The sequence below is a fragment of the Aptenodytes forsteri genome, unplaced genomic scaffold (assembly GCF_000699145.1).
Source record: "Aptenodytes forsteri isolate BGI_AS27 unplaced genomic scaffold, ASM69914v1 Scaffold326, whole genome shotgun sequence".
Taxonomy (NCBI): Eukaryota; Metazoa; Chordata; class Aves; order Sphenisciformes; family Spheniscidae; genus Aptenodytes; species Aptenodytes forsteri.
In genome coordinates this window covers 1336948-1359024 of record NW_008795677.1, presented here as the reverse complement: position 1 = coordinate 1359024, position 22077 = coordinate 1336948, and the positions used below count along the sequence as shown (strand labels likewise).

Below are 22077 nucleotides of genomic sequence, written 5' to 3'. Positions count from 1 at the left end.
AAAATTTACTGCTAGACAAATTTCTTCAATACCTTTCTTCAAGCATTTTCCGGTTTTACGTGTAAAGCTTAAGATGAATGAATAGTTTTCAGAATGAAACTCAAAAGTGTAATCTGAGTTAATGGAGGAGGACACATCAACTGACAAGTATCTGCCCAGAAAGAATGTTTCTTCCTTGCAGTTCAAAAGTCATCCGTTGTTTACAGTCTCACATTGTTCCAATAGGTAAACAATATAAATAATTCCAAAAGATGTTAATTCCTATTTAAATCCATAGAGCAGCATGGGCTGTTTATTTAGTTAGTTTTAATTGCCTCCGAGTCATATGGTTTATTGTTACCAATGGTAATTTTTCATGAATTTAGGTAGAACTACCAGGAATTGCACAAGGGCTTCAGAGCTGGCCAGGCAGTCAGGTTTAAGCACCTCGTACTTCAGCCATACAGCGCAGCAGGGACAGACCGAAGCCCCAGTCCTTTAGCGGGATGGGGACATGCCCACCCAGCACTCACTGAACAACTCCCTTGTGGTACTTTTCATGCTATGTACCACCTCCCTTTCACCCCTGATGGAGGCAGAGGCACGCACAGCTGCGCCCTGCAGTTTTAGTAGCCTACTCATTCACTTGGAAAATCCACGCACAATCTTTATCATTCCAGACAGTCCTTAAGTGGACTGTAAAGTACCAGTCACTCCAGGTACAGAATGGAAACTGGAGAGAAAAGTCCTACGAATCTTTCCTTAAAGTCCTCTTGTGTCTTTCACTTCGGTTTCATTAGTTTCACAGTCCAACACAGAATTTATTACCCCTTTCAAAATACTTAGTAGTTTGAGTTTGACACGGAACATGGCCCAATATTTAACAAATATTTACTTTGTGCTAATTTTGTCCTACAATCTTCAGTCATTCCCATTTGCAATAGCAATGAACCATTTTAGATAAGAAATGCCCATAAATGAAGAGATACACGTCCTCAAAAAGTTATGTTCAGACTTCATTTTTATACCCTAAGAATATGGAAGAGCTGTTTAATGCAGCTTATCTTAATACATCAAGAAAGCAAGTGACACCGAGTGCTCCTTGAACTGTTCATAAACTTCCCTCTTAACTCAGATTACCAGTATCAATCACCATCTTTATTAACGTGTGTTTTTAATTGCTTTATGGATTTTATTTTATTTACTCTTCTTTTACTTCTTGTTGCAGATAATGTTAAGAGTCCTCTTCATTGATTATTGGCAGCTGCTGCATTCTGAGAAAACCTCTTTCACTTTAGCTTTCCGGATCCTTTGACTTCCCGCTCCAACAGCTTTATAACTTCCCCGACAGCTTCATAAATGCACTGCAATGGTCACATGAACGTCTTGGGAGGGGAATCAGCACCTCTGCATCTCCTCGTTCCTATGGCACTTTAGGAAGAGAGAACCAAAAAAGTGGCAAGTCTAACAGAAGTTGGAAGTCCTGCGAAAGATGAATCTAATCGTGAAGCTCCGCAGAAGTTTCAGAACACTGGTCATTCTCCTGGCAACCTTCTGCCTGGCAAGTATCATCATTTCTGCCTATTACCTCTACACCGGCTACAAGCAGGAAATGGCCCTCGTGGAAACCACCGGAGAAGCGGAGTGCGAAGGCCTCAAGCTTCTACCGTACAGGTCCGTGGAGCTGAAAACAGCTAAGCCAATTGATCCGTCTAAAACTGATCCCACTGTCCTCCTGTTTGTGGAAAGCCAGTACTCCCAGCTGGGGCAAGACATCGTAGCCATCCTCGAGTCCAGCAGATTTCAGTACCACATGGTCATCGCGCCAGCTAAGGGGGATATTCCCCCTCTCACAGACAGCGGAAGAGGAAAATACACGATTGTTATATATGAGAATATTTTAAAGTATGTATCCATGGACTCGTGGAATAGAGAGCTTCTGGAAAAATACTGTGTGGAATACAGTGTTAGCATAATTGGTTTTCATAAAGCCAACGAGAACAGCTCCCCAAGTACAAAACTGAAAGGATTGCCATTACATCTTTACAATAATGTAGCCCTCAAAGACTGTGTGGTAAACCCTCAGTCTCCCCTGCTGCGCATTACCAAAGCGCCAAGGGTTGAGAAAGGTCCACTGCCTGGCGAAGACTGGACAGTCTTTCAGTTTAACCATTCCACCTATCAACCTGTGCTTTTAACCGAACTGCAGACCTCCAGACCACCCCCCACGGCATTGCCAAAGGCTGCTCTGTATGCAACAGTCATCCAAGACTTGGGGCTTCATGACGGGATTCAGAGAGTCCTTTTTGGAAACAACCTGACCTTCTGGTTGCACAAACTGATCTTCATTGATGCAATCTCTTTCCTGTCGGGGAAGAAGCTCACACTGTCCTTGGATAGGTACATTCTGGTTGACATAGATGACATCTTTGTTGGGAAGGAGGGAACGAGGATGAACATCAACGATGTGAAGGTAAGGTGAGAATTGGGGGATACCATCCCAGATACATGTATGTGCAAATGGGTATTTAAAAAGAGACAAAGCTTGAAAAAGCTGGCAAGCTCCATTTCCTAGTAAAGGCTGAAAGTGCACAAGCGTAGCTGGCAGATAAAGAAACCATAACCTGAGATTACTTTAAAAGTCTGTTTACCCACATACATACAGAGATGCGTTCATGCATGTGTATATACGTTGATACATAGAGATGGCCTCATACAGTAATGCATATAGTGAACGTACTGGCTGCCTCTTGCTTATATAGGCTGTGCTCAAGGGCTTCACCCAGAGCACCTGGGTAACAAAGGAGACTTTTTATAGCTCACATAACAGAGATCTTTCTTTAAACTAAATAAAAGGATCTCTGTTTCTGGAGCAAGTTTGCTGCTGAGATATCTGAAGTTTTAGATAACAACACATGCTTTACACGGCATTAATTTGTTTTTCCCTATGCGCATACAGACATACACATACATGTGTGTGGCATATATATAAATACCATTTATAGGCATTTTCTGTATTCTTTCTTTTACTATTTCTGAAAAGTAGACAGAACAATAGAAGATGGTTGCCTTTTTAAATCTTACATAACTATCACTATTTTTAAAAAGAACAAAAAGAGCAAAAGCAAAAAAAGCCTGAAAAAGTTAGTCACATTTTGACTTACAAGAATTAACAGGATAGTTTTCATTAGGAGACAAGCATTTAAAGTTACCAGTGACAGGATGGAAGCATAGCCTGCACTTCAGCAAATGACATAACCATCTGCTATGGTGAAAAGCCCACAGACTGTCCTTCGGGGGCTCTTTCAAACTTATTTTCATAGTCTGTAGTATCCAGGGACACCATTAAATTTGTTCAGAGTAATTTTCAAAGATGTGTGCAACTTGGAAAGAATAGACAGAACTCAATTGCATGACAGTTATTTCCTTGCAATTTTCCACATGTGGGAATCATCGTATGCAGAGATTAATTGAAGTTCCTAAGCATGCAACATCACATTCTCAAGCCTTTATTCTAGAGGCTTTTTCCCCTGTAAATACCCCAATGCTTTCATGAGCAATAAGCAAGCCTTTTGTTTTTAAACACAGACTTCTATTTTGTTTCTTAATTCTTATTTCTGTTTCTACAACTTCAGTGTTCATCTGCTTCCTCATCCAGATCATTAAGAGAAGGACTAAAATACCCAACAAAAGCAGTAGTCTCATATACAATTAAAACAATTTTGCACATCAGAACAGTTGGGGTAATTCTATTAGCCAAACCAGGCATATGAATGCTCATCAGGGCTGATTTCTAGCACCAGGCACTCCGAGCGCCTGGTGTCTTGAGATCTGAGCACCGTGCACAAGCTCAGTGATCAAGTGCTCTCCCTCCGGAAATATATGATAAAATGCTCTGAGAAAGGGCTTGTCTACAAGAGGAAATTAACTGAAAAGGCAATTGTGGAACAAGTTTTTCAGCAATAGCTTTCCGCCTGCACATTTTTGAGAGCGTCTTTTTCTGATGTGGTTTGCTCCACTAAGGAAGTCTATTATTCTACATTGGTTAAAGACCCCCTATTACTATAAGAAGAGTGTCCACGCAGAGTCACTTGGAAATTCAAATCATACTTTTGACTGGAATAATCTCAAGTCAGCTCCTTTATTACCCAGTGATCAACATTACTAGGCAAGCCTTTCCACCTGTGCTTGGCAGAGCAGCCATGCTTCATTGCTCATTCTAGGAGACACGGCAGTAAACTCCAGATCCAGGGGCTTGAGTAGGAGCTGGGTGGCAGAACCGTAGCTGTTAAAAGCATTCAGCATCACTTTTATATGCTGCACACATTTACCTATCTGAAAACCAAGCAGTCCACACTGCTGAATACCTTGAAAATAACGTATTTGCTAGGATTCAGAAATTTTTTTTGTTTTTTTTTAAAGGAATGTGTGGTGAGCCTTCTTTCTATGGATTATGTTTGAGTCAAGGTATGAAGGGAAGCTTTCATTCTTCCCTCATTTCTCCCATGCACTTCCATTGCAAAGCCACCAGTAGTGCCACTCACAGGATAAATCCTCTCTTTGCCTCAAACAAGAAATCATGCCACAAACACCCACCATGGGGAGAAGTCTTTTGCAGGCACAGGCTCAGAACCAGCCTTCCCATCAAGCACTCTTTTGGGGACAATAAAAAGTTTATCTCCCTTTTGGACGATGTTCACATGTAAAGCCACTCTGCAACTTGACCATCCATTGATATTCTGTCCTTAACATAGTGGGTTTCATTTCAAATCAGTTACGTGGTACAAATTTTTTCCTCAGGGTATTTCACAAATGCTTGCTACACAAATCAGTCCATTCTTATAGACTGGACATTCCCAGAATACATTAACATTCAAAACAGGATGCTTGCTAATGAACGTAACACTGAAATCAGAGAGTACTTTGGTTAGTTTACAGTAAAGGATAATTACAGCCAGTTAGAGAACAATCTCCCAAGTAAGTCACTGGGGGAAAGAGGCAATTAAGAACCAGTGGGCCTGCCTTCACCCCTTAAGGCAGAGCAGCTTCTTTGCTCGAAAGGCAAAATAGCAAAGGGAGACAATATTTAAGAGGCTGATATTTGAGTGATGTCAAAGTATTGCCATGCATTTTGAAGCAGCAGCTGTGGCCAGCTGCTCCGAGCACGTTGCGTTTTCACAGCAGGTGAGAGGCTGTTTCTGACACACGGAGGCACCGTGAGATTTAGGGGCAGGTTGTGCTTGTCCTGTAAGGGTATGATAAGGGTGGAAGCGTGAATGGCTCTGATAGCTAGTGGGATTAGCACACGCTCTGTATGTTGTTCAACAAGAACGTGGCAGAATTTGGATCATCTCCTTTCTTTCCTGAACTGCATATTACAGGTATATTTAGCACCAAAAAACCCCCCAACCCCAAAAAACCAAACAAAAAACCCCCCACAGTCCACATTTATAATGTCATGAACCTCAAAACTCATTTCATCCTGTCCCCTGCAATGCAAGTTTAAAACATCAGCATCACCAACATAAAAGAACATATTTGTTATTTATACAGTGCTTTCAAAAACAAAACGAGAGAACCGTATAAAGCAGTGCTTGTAATGAAACAATTTCTCAACACAGTACAATCCACTGCATCATGCCACATCACTTCTTCTCCAGTTCCTTCAGTTCTTAGCATTTGTTACTGCAAACAGCATAGGTTCGCTTTGCAGAGTTATACGGACTCTGTTAGGCTCTCCTAAGGTGCCACGCACACCGGTGTCCCTTGGGAACACTTTCACACAAGGCAGATTCCCAGGTGCGTGCAAGAAAACTGCAAATGAATGGTTACACACCTCCTAAACTGTATTAAAAATACAACTAATTAACCTCACTCTGCTCAACCTCTTCGGCATTTCCTTCCAGTGACCAAATGTATAATAACCGCCAACACAAAGGACACATGACTAGAAATGAGTCTTCTGATAACAGTATTTATATGTAACAATAAAGAGACGAGTAACACTGTTCCTGTGTAATTACTTCCTGCAACTTAAATGTTTTTATCCCTTCACAAAGCCATTTCTCAATTAGGTGCTTCAGGGATATATATAGTTTTATAAAGGGCGGCATCAGCTAGAGAAACAGAGATTAGAAAGCGGTGTTATTATGGGCTCTGTTTAGCACAAAAGATCTCCTAGTCCCTTGTATTATAGAAGTTGTGCAAGGTCATATCTGGCTAAGTAATTAAACAGTAACTCAGCAGAGCCACAGAAAGCTATTTTCCCAAGCTTTGCGGAGATCTCTCTTGAGCCTAGCGAGCCTCTGCAAGTGAATTTCTCCCTTTCCTTCCTGCCAATATATTATCTCGCTGCTTGATTTTAGAAGGCAGAAGACTCAAGAATTCATCAGTTAATTTGCAGAATTACTGAATTCGTGTACTTGCAAATTATATTGGTTCCCAGCCACACAACAAGTCCAGGATCACTGGCATCAGTTGTTATGTTGATCAGTTATTAGTTACTAGAAGGGCCTGGTTATGTTGTGTCTGGGACTGCCATACAGAAAGAATACAAAACTTTTACCTTTAAAGTTTCCTTTTAACTGAGCACAAACAAAGCTGCATTACCCAAACAGGTAGTAAGAACTTGCTAAAGTGTTTCTTTTTTATGTTGCTGTAGTATGAGCTAGTACAATATTTACTCACCCAGGAAGAGCTCAATGCAGCGACCAGGGCTTTTTCAACATCTTTCACAAATACACTTTCTATTGTTAACTCAAAAAACCCTGCAAGATCACAATACAAGCTAAGGCTCTTACTCTTTAATAAACAAACAAACAAATAAATAAATAAATAAAACAAAACAAAAAGCATTAACCTTTCACTTTCTACCCTCCTCTTAACTCTAGGACTCACACTGCAGCACAGTCTATAGTTCTATAGTCTTCTTCCTGGTGGAGTCTCTCAGGAGCCACCTGCTTCCCCCTGTTCGCCCACTCTCCCAGCTGGAGCTGATCACCAAAGAGAAATCGCTAGTCCCAGCACCATCATGTCACAAAGCCCCTTTCTCTAAAAGCTACGCTTCCCTTTTCTGTGTTCCCTCTAATTGCTGCCGTAAGGGCAGGAGCATCCTTGTGGTTTCTGAGATGCTATCAAACGATGGAGCAATGCTTGGGAATGTCCTTTGTGTTACTGTTGACTGCAGTCCCTCCGTCTCCATGCAGCACCAAATAGCCCGCCTGCATTCTCCCCGCTTCTTCCACCCTAAGCTTCAGTCCACTTACTCCAGTGGAAATAAGAATTACATTAGTCTCTGACACCTCCTCACTTCTACAGGTCTGCACGTTGCCTTTGACCTTCACCATCATTAAAGTGCCTTGAACACTTAAAGGCTGTGATTTCTTGCTCATTTTAGTATTTTGAAGACGAGAATTCATGTTGGAGTTGCATCTTTTCTGATAATTCCAAATTAAAGCGTACTGGCTCAGCAGGAGCCAGAGCTCAATAACTGAATCTCTCCAGCATATGCTTTTTCTGATCTTTCTGCAAGGACAATTGCTTTCAGGTGGAATAATTAGAAATGTCTGGGCCACATCACCAGGCATGGCAGAATGATAGGCAGTACAAAGCTGTGGGTGGGCACAGGGTGGGTAAAGCTCTCCGTGCTGCTGTGTGCAAACCCTCCTCCCTGTCCACGCAAAGTCTAAATGCCCTTTGAAAGAAGGAATTTAGTAAACTGTTGTAGACCAATGCTTGTTCCTACTTCAGTTCTGCTGGGATGCCTCACCTCTCGTGCTGTTTGGAGTTGGTGGTACAGACCCAAGCCAGGCATGTGGATGAGGAAACTCTATTTAACAATGGACAATAACACATTTCTGCATCCCTTTGCAGAATTTGGCATCTAGTGTCATGGAATATGCCCAGCTTTCTGTAGAAATTTGCCAGCAGTGGTCAAGACCAGAATTAAGACTCAGGGAGGATTATAATGGATACCTGGATTTCCAAGTCGGGTTTCTGAAGACTTTTTCTGGATACTCTACTCCCTTGTACCCTTCCTGTACTCACACACAACTGTAGGGAAGATTATGATGGAAGTTACAGCAGCCCAATACCTCAATTTGCATCCAGTTAGTTCCACATGTACTCAATACCAATCCCCAAAATCCCCAGTGCTTGAGCAAAATTTGAAACTCCTAATGCTACAAATAAGAACTAGAAACAAATCTTTTTTTATTGTTCATTCATCTGCTGCTTTTTCCTGCAGCAGAAGCTGCAAACAGCAGTTGCTTCCTTGCCGATAATGTGAGATACAATAGTCATCCCTATAGCCTTTTTATAATAGTAAACTCCTGCCAGTAAAGTAACCACACTGATGGACAGTACAAGGAGAAACTAAAACCAGAAGATGTATGAGCATAGGAAGCTAGAGGAGACAGCCAAGCATTAGTCATTATAGGCTATGTTGCCCTTATGTCACCTTTTAAAGCACGTGAGAGTGGCAATGAAGAACACAATGATGCGAAATTCTGGAGTTCCCACTTTTGGATAGTCTTAAAGACTTTGAAAATTAATTTAAAAAGCAGCTGAGAAGGCATCATAAGACAAATTTAATAATCAGACAATCACTTTAAAAATAGGAGTGTCTACTCCATTCTGCTTCAGCAGAGATGACAGTTCATTCAATATTTCCCTTGTTCAGGTCTCTTGAATCACCCAACTCTTTCTGCAATAATTTGAGTGTTGAATACTGCTCAAGCGCCTTGTCAAAATACATCACACAAAATGTTTCATACTTTTTTTGTTTCAATAAGGCCTGTTCTTTCATTCAGAATTTCAATACTGATGTAGTTAAAAAACACAATTCCTTTGCCATCAGCAAAACATTTATTTTTCTCCTTGGCCGCCTGGCGGATTGACTGTCTATCCGAGTACCCTGCCTGAATTATAATAGATTTGGGGTTCTCTCGTCGGCCACATTTCCCACTGAAGATATGGTAGGTCTTGACAGTGTTTTATACAGTCTTGCCAGGAAAAAAAAAAAAATCTGGTGGCTCTAGTTTTCTAGCTCTTTCATTTTGTTAGTTTAGACAATTATGTTCCTTCCATGTGTCCCACACATTAAAAGGGTACCTCTATCACATGGTCCAAGCAAGATTTTCCTGAATGTTTGAAAACTCACTCGGAGTTCTCCTGTCCCAGAGGGCACACTGTTTTTTTGTCTGCAGGGTTACAAGACTCCAAGCAGTGCACTTCGATATTGTTCGTACAAACACCACAGAATTATAGCAAATCTGAATGGTTTTTTTCCCAAGAAAAACAGTTTAATCTTTCACAAAGCAACCAAATGAAGTAAAAAAACAGAGACAAATCATCCTTTGTTATTTGTAAATAGCTGTAAGAACTTGATAGAGCTTAATTTTGAAAAAGATAAACAATTCTGAAATCTTAAAAAACAGCACAATACCTTTTAAAATATAGAAGGGCAGGGGGTTTTAGTTATTGGTCTAATTCAGAAATATCTAGTGCTCGCAGCCTGTGCTCAGCATCATTGTCTTGTGACACATTCCTTTGTCTACACTTCTGCTGATTTCCTGGATTTGTACTGATTTCTCGAATCCCTTCTCCAAAATAATTCTGAAGTCGTAGGTATGTCAGTCATACATATATATATATGTAGCCATACATACCAGAGTAGCTTTTCAGGATGTATGTGGTACCCTATTTAATTTACCTTCGTTTAATTTAATTTAAATCATTTTCATAACATTTAGGGAATCCGTAGGAGCCAAAAACCATGGCTGCTTTATATCAACCTCTCAAGAGGCCCTCAGTAACCTGAGTTTTAAACCAATGCATATTAGTTACAAAGGAGCAATAATAATTGCTTCCTGTATAGCAGAATAACACTCTCTGAAATGATCAAATACCTTTTTAGAAAGGCTAGCCAATGCAGACTTAAAGAGCGGTCATAATTATTGCCTTAAAAGCACGTGATGCAGCGATAAACACATTACCATGAATGCCATATATAATGCAGTTACTTTAGTAGCAGTGTCACTTAAGTAATTTTAAATATGCCTTTGTCATCCAAATGTGAGCAGAAGAAACAACACTTAGAGCAAAAGCTCAATTTAGTATCATTAGCATTATTCAAATGATTTGAAAATGGCGATGCTCAGAAAAAGGGTGACTAGATGGAAGGATGGACAAACAGATGAGAGAACAGAGAAAATCTCAGAGAAAAGGAGGACTTTGAAACTTAAAATATTTAGCAATAATTAACTAGGACATTTTCTGCCCACCTCTGTATCGTAATGTAGTATGAAAACAAATCTTCATCTATGCCTGGTTTCAAATTCTTAGACAGATCTATCTATCTATCTACTTATACCTATATACACATACACTCACACAAATTAAACCTTATGATCGTTGTCTGTTCTATGAATATGGCCATAGACCCCTTCAATTAATACTTTTACTTCTAATGTTATACATCTCCACTTGTCTTCTTTCCATACAGGCAGAATAATGTAAGGACTTTTAGGTAAAAGTTACCAAATTCCAGCTTACGCAGAGGGCAGAATAAGAGTCTAGTAAGAGCTGCACCTCAAACGCTGGGCTTGGTGTCCCTCTAAAGCGCAAAATTACTTTCTAGTAGATGGGCACTGTCTATTAATTTTCATTCCTGAAGGTAAACATTACATGCCAGCATGTGGAACTTCAGAACTGGTAAATCGTAAGCAGATTACGATACCAGATCATAGGATAACCTTCAAGCTAAACCTCCTGCTTCATTTCAGAAAAAAATGCCTTTGGTCAAAATCTAGGACGTGACCATTGCTTCTAGTGAGCTGTGCATTCATCTACAGGAAGATTTAGGCTTTCCCCAAAGGGCTGGACAATTTTCATAAGGTTTCCTTTTCCTCTGGACGTACAGAGAGTCCAAACACTTTTACAGGGACATAAGAACAAATGACCTTCTGACTCCATCATTCAACATGAGTCATGCATAGCTTGGAATAGTTAGAATGAGTCATATATTGCTTTCAGCAGAGTTTGTCGGAGAATATTGCTTTGCATACAAACACATTGATTCATCTGGAGAAATTCGCTTCACAGGAAGCTATTTTATTTAGGAAATTTCATATGGTCTGTGTGTAGCTACTTTAATAAATAAACAAAAAAATGAACGATTGCATTGAACATTTGAAATTGTGACAGTTTGATATAGTTATTTCACCGCTGACGGGGATGTCTGTGCATCAGAGAGTTTCTTGGGTTTTTTTGCAATGATCATAAGCACACACACAAAGAATCAAATTTGATGAGAAAATCATCCTGCCTTTTATGTTTATGTCACCAGATAATATTCTGGTGACTGGCCAAGCAAAAGAAGATAAAATCATGCAAAGCATTCAGGGTTTGCTGTGAAAGCACAAGCTGTAATAAAACACTATATGATGCATTGTGGTTTTCCATCAGATGCCAACTCGTTAGACCTGATGGTCAGTTTTTGACCTATGACCATTGGCATGGCAACTTTCCAACCCTTTGTGGAGACTCAAATCAAGGCTTTCCAGCTTAAAACCAAGAGCATCAATGGCAGGTGATGGGTAAACCCTTCATTATTTGCTAGTGTTTAATGGATCTCTCGGGACGGTCTGGTAGGTACACCTGTCATAGCTGTAATGCCAGCTCCTGTGAACAGGTACACATTTGGGAGACTTGGGCACCAAATGTTGTCTATCAGTCTCTCGCTTTATACCAGACCCTGTGGCAATGCAGTATCGCTAGGGCTTTCCAAGGATGATGGTAAGAAACTGCAGACGGTTGGCTCTCCAGATGCCAATCTCCTGAATAAGGCTAACATCTGTGCACACCAGGTTAGCACTGCACCAGCAGTACTGGATACTGATCCCTCCATCTGTATCGTCAGGTTCCAGTACAGGTTATAGTTTTGGCTGATTCTAGGGGGTTTTTTTTTGTCGTTGCCAAGATATATAGCAGGCTGAACCAGAAATACGTGGGAGATCGCCTTGTTCTCCATTACCATGGCCCATGCTACAGGTGTATGCCACTGCCAGCGTCCCAGGAGGGAGAGGCAGCCTGTTCTCTGTGCTCAGAGAGCAGGGCAGTGCTCGCAGCCGTAACTATAAAGCTCTTTTTCAATTGCCTCAGTTGTTTCCATAGTAGGGTTGATTGGGAATGTTTGTACCAAGACACGCTACAGTGCTGGCGTTATTTGGGGCTAGAAGTTTGCAGCACCCATGAAACTTCACCCATGCTCACATGAACTTACAAAACGGTGAAAATGTGGACACCATAGTGCTGGGAAGTTCCTGAAAAATCTTCCCCTTCCATAGACTCCCCGAGCCCCCTTAGGAATTTTATGAGATCACTTTATTTTTTTGCTGTGTGCTGCATGCATGCCCGGAAGCACCTGCTGGGGGTTAGACGTTAACACATCTCAAATGCAACCCCCCAGTTTGCTATACAGGACACCCCAACTCCGTTTGCAACAACCCCAACACTGTTTAATGCCCCGCTCCTTTGAACCCCCTCACAGAAAGACTCACTTCTTTCATGCATTTTTGCTGCCAGTACGGATTACTCATTCGCCAGGTTGGGAGAGCGCCCATCTATTTACTGCCGCACACACGCCAGTAGCAACAAGGTTCTCCAGTAAATCCCCCTGCTTCTTCATTGCCAGCCTATTCTCAGTTCGGTAGCGGGATGCCAACATCAGCTTTAGCTTACCCGTCATTTTCATTTCGTGGCCTTTAATGTCTTATCCGTATATTTATTAGCACCACTATCTACGCATCCCTTTTACGGCGTCTGTTCTGAATGCACAGTGGTACCCTTTCCAAGTGATGTACACGGATGCAGCCTAGCTTTGTATCCAACTGCAATCTTTTTCTGCAGGCAGCAAACACAATTACTACATAAATACAGGAGGTGAGAGGAATAAACCTTTGTTCCTTATGGGCCAAATGCACAAGGCAATGTTTCTACGAGATTTTCTTAGAGATAAGAAGCAAAAGTAATTTGAAGACTACTGCCCGTAGAGCATCATCACCCACAGAGAGGAAGCCACACATTACATTTTTATTTTGATGGCAACCTTTTATTCTGGAAACATTGTCCAAATAAAGTAATATTTCTCCTTACGATTAGTCTTCTATCTGTGCCAGAATATGCAGTGATCCTAAAATCAAGGTTTCTAACTGTTTATGAGATTCATCTGCATAGGATCTTACAGCATAAGTGTCTTTTCATTTATTAAAATCATATTTCTTTCACATTCCTGTTTTTATTATTGAATATGACGTCAAAAAAAAACCTCGCTAGTTCTACAATACTTACATAAAAATTATTTTTGATTGCTATTAATTCATTTCTCCAAAAAAAGTACAAAATAATTTTTTGGTCTCATGGGCAATTATAATATTATAATATAAGACTATTTAGTGATTTAAACATGTCATTTCACGTGGACAAAATGTCTACATTTGTAATGGAAATATTAAATATGATCAATTATAATTTCAATAGTTACAACATTTTATACAGAATATTTTATAAAATAATTTCTCTCAAGAAATGCCAGGATCAAAACAAAACTTTTTTTTTTTTAACCTTAATAGAATTTCATTTTCAAAATTAACAAGAAAATGAAAGGATAAGTTATTAATAATTTCCTGCAAAGCAGCGTATTAGTAAAAACACTCTGGAGCTTTCTGAACAGCATTTTTGTTCATTAGGATTTGATTTATTGCAACACATTGCATGTATTAAAGTTTTGTGATTTAAAAGTCCAGCATTTATCATTGATTAGTATAGCATATGATAAAAAGCTCTTGTATTTCCAGTTAAGGTTGGCACAGAAAGGCTGCTAGGGCAACGTGGTGTCCTTCAAATCTGAGAGTTTCTTTAAGAGCGACTTTGCCTGTTTAGAGTCCAGAGTTTGTCTTACCCAGGCCTGTCGCCCAAGTCCATAGAGCTCACAAGCGTTGTTCTGTGGATGGGTTAAAGTGTACGTGGATAGAGGTTGGGAAGAAAAGTAGTTGCAGCAAGTTGAAATTCTTGAAGTTGAGTGAAACTCTTATTTTTTTCTTAGTTTGGTTTTTGTGAGACAGGGTCTCCTAAATCCTGGATTCCTTTAAAAAAAAAAAAAATTCTCCTTTTTTATTTAATTAGCAGTAAGATTTACCACAAGCTAGTGAAGGTTAGAATAGCCTGTTCCTTTCTGAGGCCATTAAATTTGAGCGGTAAAGGCATTATCCCACCTCTGGCTCATTTTAGAAAAGCAGAACCAGTGACCGGTTGTTTTAACTTTCACCTGAAAGAAACTAATGCCTCCCCATCCCCAAACATACTCTATTAGCAAAACATCACCTCAGTGTTAATCTCTGATAAGATGTTTTCTTGAGGAAATAAAGCCACAGATGATTCCTCCCCCCCCCTTCAGGAGCGCAGATTATAAATACCGTTTACCAAGCCATGACAGTTTCTCTAAATATCTGTAAACCTTAGTGTTTTCTACATTTTTGCTCTTTCTTCATATTACCAGCACTCTTTTAATCTGCTGTTCACGTTTTCATCCAGACAGCACCCAAACAAAAGTGGAACCTATGGTGTGATATACACTCAGCTTCTCTAGCACATGACATCCGTGCTATTTTTAGCACTTCTGATTGGAGAAGGCTGAATTAGTTATCTGAGAGTGTTTAATTTTTTAAATTGATTTAGTCATTTAATTGGCATTTTTACATTTATTTTTTAAAAAATAACAAATTAAATATATTAAAACTAGTGCCTACTTCCCAATACTTTCTGACCAAGGTATGGTGAAATTCAAAGAATTAGAGCTTAAACTTTTAGTTTTCCTTCCTTCCAACTTGTTTAGCCATTTATCCTTGGACTAAATGGGTGAAAAATCCTTCCAAAATGGTGAAGTGGCAAGACAGGGGAAAATGAAGTTTATATTCTTGTTACTCAATCAACTTGGACTGCTCCAGTGAAACAGTTTCCCATGGCAAAATGTTGATTTATTAAATGCAGAATGTTCCACTGGAACGTGATTTAAACAAAATTATATTCTGCCAGCTCACCTGCGCTCTAGCAGGCTGAAGGAAAAGTGGGCAGTTTGAAGAATATTAAAAAAATTTCCAAAAGATCATAATTAAATGTAGCTTTGGAATTGCTGATCTTCCAGAAATTAAAAAATGCAAATAATTCACACTCTGCTCAGAGACTTTTTTAATATGAGAATATCCCAGGAAATGGATATTTTGGATTTTTACTGCCTCTTCATTTTATGTAAAAGCCAGAATTATTAATGTAACTTTTACATTACGTATTAAATCCAAAATATCACCATTTAAACAATTTCTAAAAGTTGTCTCAATATTATACTTGAACTGCCTTGATTGAATCAGACTGAATCGAAGTCATGGCCTTCAAGGACATATGTTTTTCACCCCAAAACATCAGACCTTCAAGTAAAGACTGTATAAAGAATGTTTGAATTCACATTTTTGACAGCATACCATATTTGCTTGCCTTCCCCAAAACTCATGAAATATTGACTCTTAAAACTGTCAGCGATTCTTGAAAGCACAAGTGCTTTTTTGGTTGAGGTCCAATTGTTTTAACAGGGTAAATCTCAGTATAATTTTCCATTCCCTGGGTTTTTAAACTCCTCAGAAGTCTGTAGGTCTGTACATTAGCCTGCTCATTAATAGTTTAGGTACAAAGCCAAGATCAGGATCGTTTTAGTTAATAGACGTTTTGATATTGATTTCGATATCGAGGGGGTTTGGCCTCAAAACTATTCTCTGCAAGAGCAGCTCCGACCGTGCTCTCAGGGCTTGAGAGGCGCGGGGAGGCGACAGCTGGCCATCTCTGGGGTGCCTGGGTGCTCCCCCCACCCTCTCTCCTATAGCCATAGGCACAGATAAAATAGCTATAAGCAAAGACGACAGGCCAGACCCGCTACCTCTGCCTGGTTTGTTCCTGTGAATGTGCGAGGAGAAAAGAAAGGCAGGAATCCTAGATGGGAAAGGGGCTGTAAGATGCCACGGGCAGCAGGTTGTACCAGGGGAAAAGCAGCGTGGTGAAGAGCAAAAGAACATGGGAGAGGGCTCAAGGGATGAGGATCAAAGCGGACCCTGGATCAGGGCTATCCTCTCTCCGTTTTCCAGTAATATTTAATCCCTCCTTTGTAATAATATTTACTGTAGGGTTTTCAACAAATTAGCACAAATGTTTGGAAATCAATTGAATATACATGGATAAATAAGCATTAATCTATATGTATCTATAATTAATAGAGACTAAAGACTCTATAATCTTATAAATTTAGGAAATCTTTAATGGAGCTCCAGGCATAAGTGTGAACTGCTGAGGCTACGCTCTGCATGGTTAATAATAATAATGCATTTCTTTTTAAAAAAATAGGTTCAGCTGCAGAATGAGAATTCTTTAATAAAAAAGCTCTGCATGTGTCCTCCTAGTAACATATCCCAAGATTTATGTGCATCATAAACAAATATGTCTGTGGTATTATAAAGTGTAATTCCACTGTATTTGTTATTGGGCAAGGGAATAAGGTTTCCCATATGCTTTCACTATTATTTCTCTTGTAACTGGGAACATGCTGCCAGTACATTATCAGGAAATAAAAGCTACCCATCACCGCTGTAAATATTGCAAGGTGGGTGTTACAGAGCAGCTCTGTGTTAAAGACCAGAGGGGATTTACTCTCAGCCTTCAGGCAGCAGGTACATTTCAAAGCTCAACAGCAAGAGGCAAAGCCTCGGACTACTGACACCTTGTCATTTGTTTGCTTAATATAAGGAAACGTTTTGCGTTGACGATACACACATTGATTTCAGGAGTTTAGGATGACGCCAAAGGGAGGTTTAGAAATTTCCAAAGACCAGGATCTCGGCTGAGACTTGGAGGTAAAATTACCTATGCTCAACTTACTCTTTGTCTCTCCTTCCAAGATTTCACGAAGGGTAAAAGGAAACTCCCTTCTCTTCCCTCATATGTCGATAGCTGATACTACAGTGGACTAAGCCATAGGGGAAAAGAAAGTCTCTTTAGAAAAGGGAGTTTATTACTCTTTTACCATTATTGTTATGGTTTACGTTGGGGGGCACAGCCAACGAGCCCCTGTATATTGCACTGGGCATTCTCCGAAGGCAATACAAAGTCCGCCCATTGACATGGGGGTACAACAGGGCAGCGCAGTGCTGGTTGAACACCCTCTGAGCACTCGCCAGGCTAGAGTAAAATCACTCGAAACCATTTTAACTGACTAAATGTGTTGGGGGAAAACTTTTGGCTGGATTGCGTACTTTCATAAGTACTTGTCCTCGCTTTCCTCTGTTGCTGTATCGGACAATATTCTGTGCTATGCCAACACAAGAGGACGAGCTTGTAAATGTGAAAAGCTACAGTTCATCGCAATACATATAGACAGGTATGTGCCCGTAGATCTACATGTATGTAAAAGGCTGGAAAGAGCTCACTGTAGGATGGTTAAAACCAGTCTTCTAATATTCTTCTGCCATGAAACTGATCAAACCCAGCTGATATTCATCATACAGAAATATTCTGTGTTTAGTAATTTCAGTGGCTGGGTGCTGGTGCTATAACCTCAGATGGCAAAGGTTTGAGGTGTGCTAAACCCCAGCAGAGGAGAGAGGGGGCAAAGAAGGAGGAAAGCATAGAAGAGCTTGAGGAATAAGGAAGATTTTCCACAATGGAAAATTACCACCTATCTTTTAGCTATTTCTCATCTTACAGTTGCAAATTCTTTTCAGGATTTGAATGTACACCTTGTCAAACAATCCCATTTGGGTAGCAGAGCATTAGCCAAGTAAAACCTATCAGAACAATCCAGTATTTATGATTTTTAAACAGCTATTCCCATATAAAATAAAATTATGGCACTCTGCCACAGCTAGGAGAGTAATAGAACCTCTCACTTCAGAAATGAGTGGAAATTTAGCGTAACACCTATAATTAAAAGATTGATACTTTGCTGAACATATTTTTCTCAGTTTAACGATCCTGTTACATGGATTCATACTTTACACTGCAAGTAGCTACACAGTTTTCAATGGGAATATTTAGAGACAAAAGTACTACCTATAATGACTAAGATCAAAAGCAACTGGATTTAAAAGTTAACTGGCTCAGTAATGTCACTTTCTGCCTGCCACCAAAATGCATGTGAGTGGCTTTGAAATAGGAATATTTTTTAAACAAAAACCAAAACAAACATCCCCCCCCAAACCTTTCTGTGCATCTTTTGTTTTCTGAGATAATAGCATGCAAGCATTTAATGTGCTGGTGAGCTTAGCTTTCTTCACTGTTCCTAAGTGCTATAAACTTATTCACCATAAAGATTGACAGCTGGTGTTCTCATATATGTGAGAACAGAGAAAAACCAAAAATTTCAACTATTGTGAGACTTACAAAAGTATCACAAACATTAGAAACACCTATTTTTACTGTATTATTATTGTCATCAGACATTATTACACTTAGAAGACATACCCTTCTTCTAGGGTGTGGGCTGAATCTTTCACCAAAAACTATTCTCTGTGGAAGGCTCTATATACCACAGGAATGTGTTCTCATACAAATGATAACTTGGGGAAAAGAATAAGAAATTTCAAAATTATGTTCCCATTCTCTTCCAAGCAGCCAAGAAAACACATCGTAAAAGACATCAGTAAACACTCTCTGATTAAAAAATGCTTGCTAGAAATGTTTACTCTCCCTTCCAAATAATTCACTTTGTGTACTTACGGCATAGCACAGCATTTGTCCTGTGTAATTTAGAAGATCAGGCATGAGGAGCTTGAAGAGAGCGCAAGCATACCTTTCTAACAGGAAATACTTCGCAGATGCACAATGCTTGGGGAAATTCAATGCATTCCAATACCAGCTGCTTGTCAGAAGCAGTTTTAGAAGCCCTGGGGATAAGTCATCCCTGTCAATGATTTAGCAGTATCTAGAAAGGGGTGGGCTCCATGAGACGGTAGAAAATTCACCCAAAACCTCTTTTTGTCTGGTGGCTGAAGTTCCCTGCCGGACCTCCCACTGATGGGGCAAGGGAGCAGCTACTGTCCTCACTCAGGGTCTTCTCCAGAGCCCAATGGGCCAGCCGGGCCTCTTCCCCGCTCAGGGGGCTTGGGATGGGCTGGCTGGTCACGAGCACCTACACAAGGTTAAGCTGGGAAGGCCAGAGGGGACCGTTGGGATAATTTGATGTGACATCCTAAATAACACAGGGCATAGAAACTCGTCCAGCAATCTGGGCATCCAGCTTCATCTGTCACAACCAACAGAAGCCTGGACTTACCTGCTGCCCCTGGATCTGCCTTGGGTTGTGGTGCTGGGTAGAAGGGCTTCCTGTTATCAGAAGTTTCCTTCCTAGGAAGTCACTGGAAGGGCTGAAAGACTTCTTCATACTTTTCGACAATTGCATCGTACCGCTTGAATTTCTCAAGGGTGCAGGTTTGAGGTTTTTTTCAAGTCTCTAATCCAGAGTGATCTGAAGAAGGGCAGTACTTCAGTTTTTGCTCTGAGTATAGTTTTCCCACTTTTTGGAAAGGTGTGGTGATACTTTTTCACCATACATCTATGACCTGAAGCATTTTCTCCGGCTCTTAGAGAGATTTGTTCTCAATTTTACCTAAAATTACTTAGTTTTATGGAAAAATAACCTACTGGAACCTCTGAAATGGTTGATTTTAAATTTGTCAGCCTCATTTGGTGATCTGGCTTGATTTTATTGGAGAACATACTGGCCTGTAATGTTTCTATTCAAGAGAATTGTGTAGAAACCTACCATGGGCGTTGCTATTTTGCTTTGGGTCTTCCAGCTTCCTTCTCTGGACAATTTACTATGCTGTCTTCAAGCTGGGAAAGATAATAAAGCAGTGGTAAGCAGGAGGATTTTCTGGGATGGAGGGATTTTGAACACATCCTCGAGGACAAAACAGGCTTTATCTCCCTCTAAACTTGAAGGATGTGGGTGTGGCAGAAGCAGTCTGACCTCTGGTAAAAGAGATGAGCGTGGTGTAAAGCAAGAACATTTGCCTTGCAATTCCCTTTTCATTTTACAGAAACTTACAATTCCAGTTAACAAACACGATCAAAACACTGAAGTGAGCTCCCTGGGTAATGCAAGACAGCGTCACAAAGAAGGACAAAGGGTCAAAAAAGTTAAGTTCTGCTAGACAAGTATCAAACATCTCAAAAATATTAAAAAACAACACTTAATCCTAGTGATTTTTAAAGCACATCCTTACCTGTCAAGATTTTGCAAACTCCAGTTTTCAGAATAACTGACAAAAACATGGTAGTCTCCACAGCACCACCAGGGAAAGCTGGGTGATAGGAGTTTCCTAGCGAGCCATCCTTTTGTTTGAGAACAAAGAAAAATGTGGCGCTGGCACAGGTTTCTGTGAGCCTACTCAATTTTAGGGACTCCAGTTCTAGCACACTTTTTACAGACTGTAGCCAGATGTCTAATTGCAATCCATTGAGGATAAAAGGGGACCTATAAAGCTAACAGATTGATTAAATACAATTTGGGCTTTCTGTAAAACAGAAACATTCCTAGATCACTGGAATTAAATGCAAAGGAGACTGTGTGGTACGGGTACGTTACTTGTAACTCGGTCGAGAAATATTCCACAATAATTTAAAAGACAGCCCTTTCCCAGTCTTAAGGCATTTTTTACTTTGCCCAAAAAGAATAGCAGAAAACGGTTTTATCACTTTGCTGCAAGGTATGCTCTCACTTACAGTGCAACTAAGTGTGACCTTTTCTACCTGTTCATGATCTACCTTCCTCTCCCCCACGTACAGCACAGTGAAATAGATGGGCAAGGCTAGACTGGGAAAGGACGACGACTGCTGCCTGTCTTCTTGCTCCCACCTATCTCCAAAGCTTCTGGGAGCACCTCAGCACAACCATCGGTGTTTATGGAGTCCACAGGGACTTGGGTTTTTGTAGCTGCTGGCAGGAGGCAGAAGCGCTGTGCCTGCCCAGCAGCTGCTCTGCGCTGCCCAGGGGAGTGGTTGAGTCCCCATCCCTGGAGGTATTTAAAAGACATGTAGACGTGGCACTTAGGGACATGGTTTAGTGGTGGACTTGGCAGCGCTAGGTTAATGGTTGGACTCGATGATCTTAAGGCTCTTTTCCAACCTAAGCAATTCTATGATTCAATGGTGCTCCTCAGTATCCCATTAACTTAGACTCCCTGGTTTCCGATTTTTGTGGAGAGGGTGGGCAATGGACAGACTTGCAAAGGGGAAGAAAAGTAACGGACCACAGACCCGGCTGGTGTATAGGTGCTAGAAGTGATGTGAAAGGTATATAGAGATGATTTGAGTGAATGATTTGAGAATCCCATTACATACTTTAGAAGGGGTTATAAGGAAAAATAGCAATTAACGATAAGAAAGACAACAAAATCGGGAAAGTCTGCACACTGAGCGTATGAGTTTAAAAATAGTATCTGTTCACAGACAAAGAATGCCGAAGAGAGGCATGTTTCTGCTCTGTCCTTCTGCATTTGAATATTTTGGACATTCCTATTTTTTACCACTGACAGCAGGAACAGGAACAGAGAAATTAGTAACTGCTGTGGTTTCCTTGTTCCCCCTCCCAGTCCAAAAGCTTTAGAAGCTCTTCATTTAAACATATGGAGGTACCCTCTTAAAGCCGCTAGTTATATCCATCATCACGCAAACACGCCCATTCTGAAAACTGAAGGACAGACCTGAATTTTGAATATATCACCTCTGTCCCAATCTCTCCTTTATAATTGAATGTGTGTTGAAAAAAAAGCTTAATTCCAACAAAAAGCATATACATCAGTTAGTTTTTAAGCAGTAAATTTAAAGTAGAAATTTGAGATTGCTGGTAGGAGTTCAGAATTTTGAGATAAATGTCCATGATGAGAATGTTAAGGAATTTTTATTTTTATGACAAGTTACCCAAGTAAATGATTTCCAAGGGCAGTAAAGGAGCAGAAAACCACTCTGATTAAACCTTAGTACATCCAAATTAAATTAAAG

At 40.3% G+C, this 22077-nt stretch overlaps 1 protein-coding gene across 1 annotated transcript in view; it reads left to right on the top strand.

Annotated features, from left to right (window-relative positions):
- Window positions 1–1471: 1471 nt before the first annotated feature.
- The window catches only part of NDST4 (N-deacetylase and N-sulfotransferase 4), an 86996-nt gene continuing 66390 nt past the window's right edge, over window positions 1472–22077 (top strand). Inside the window, exon 1 of the mRNA XM_009282622.1 lies at window positions 1472–2452. Coding sequence (XP_009280897.1) covers window positions 1472–2452 — 981 coding nt within the window. The remainder of the gene's footprint in view (window positions 2453–22077) is intronic.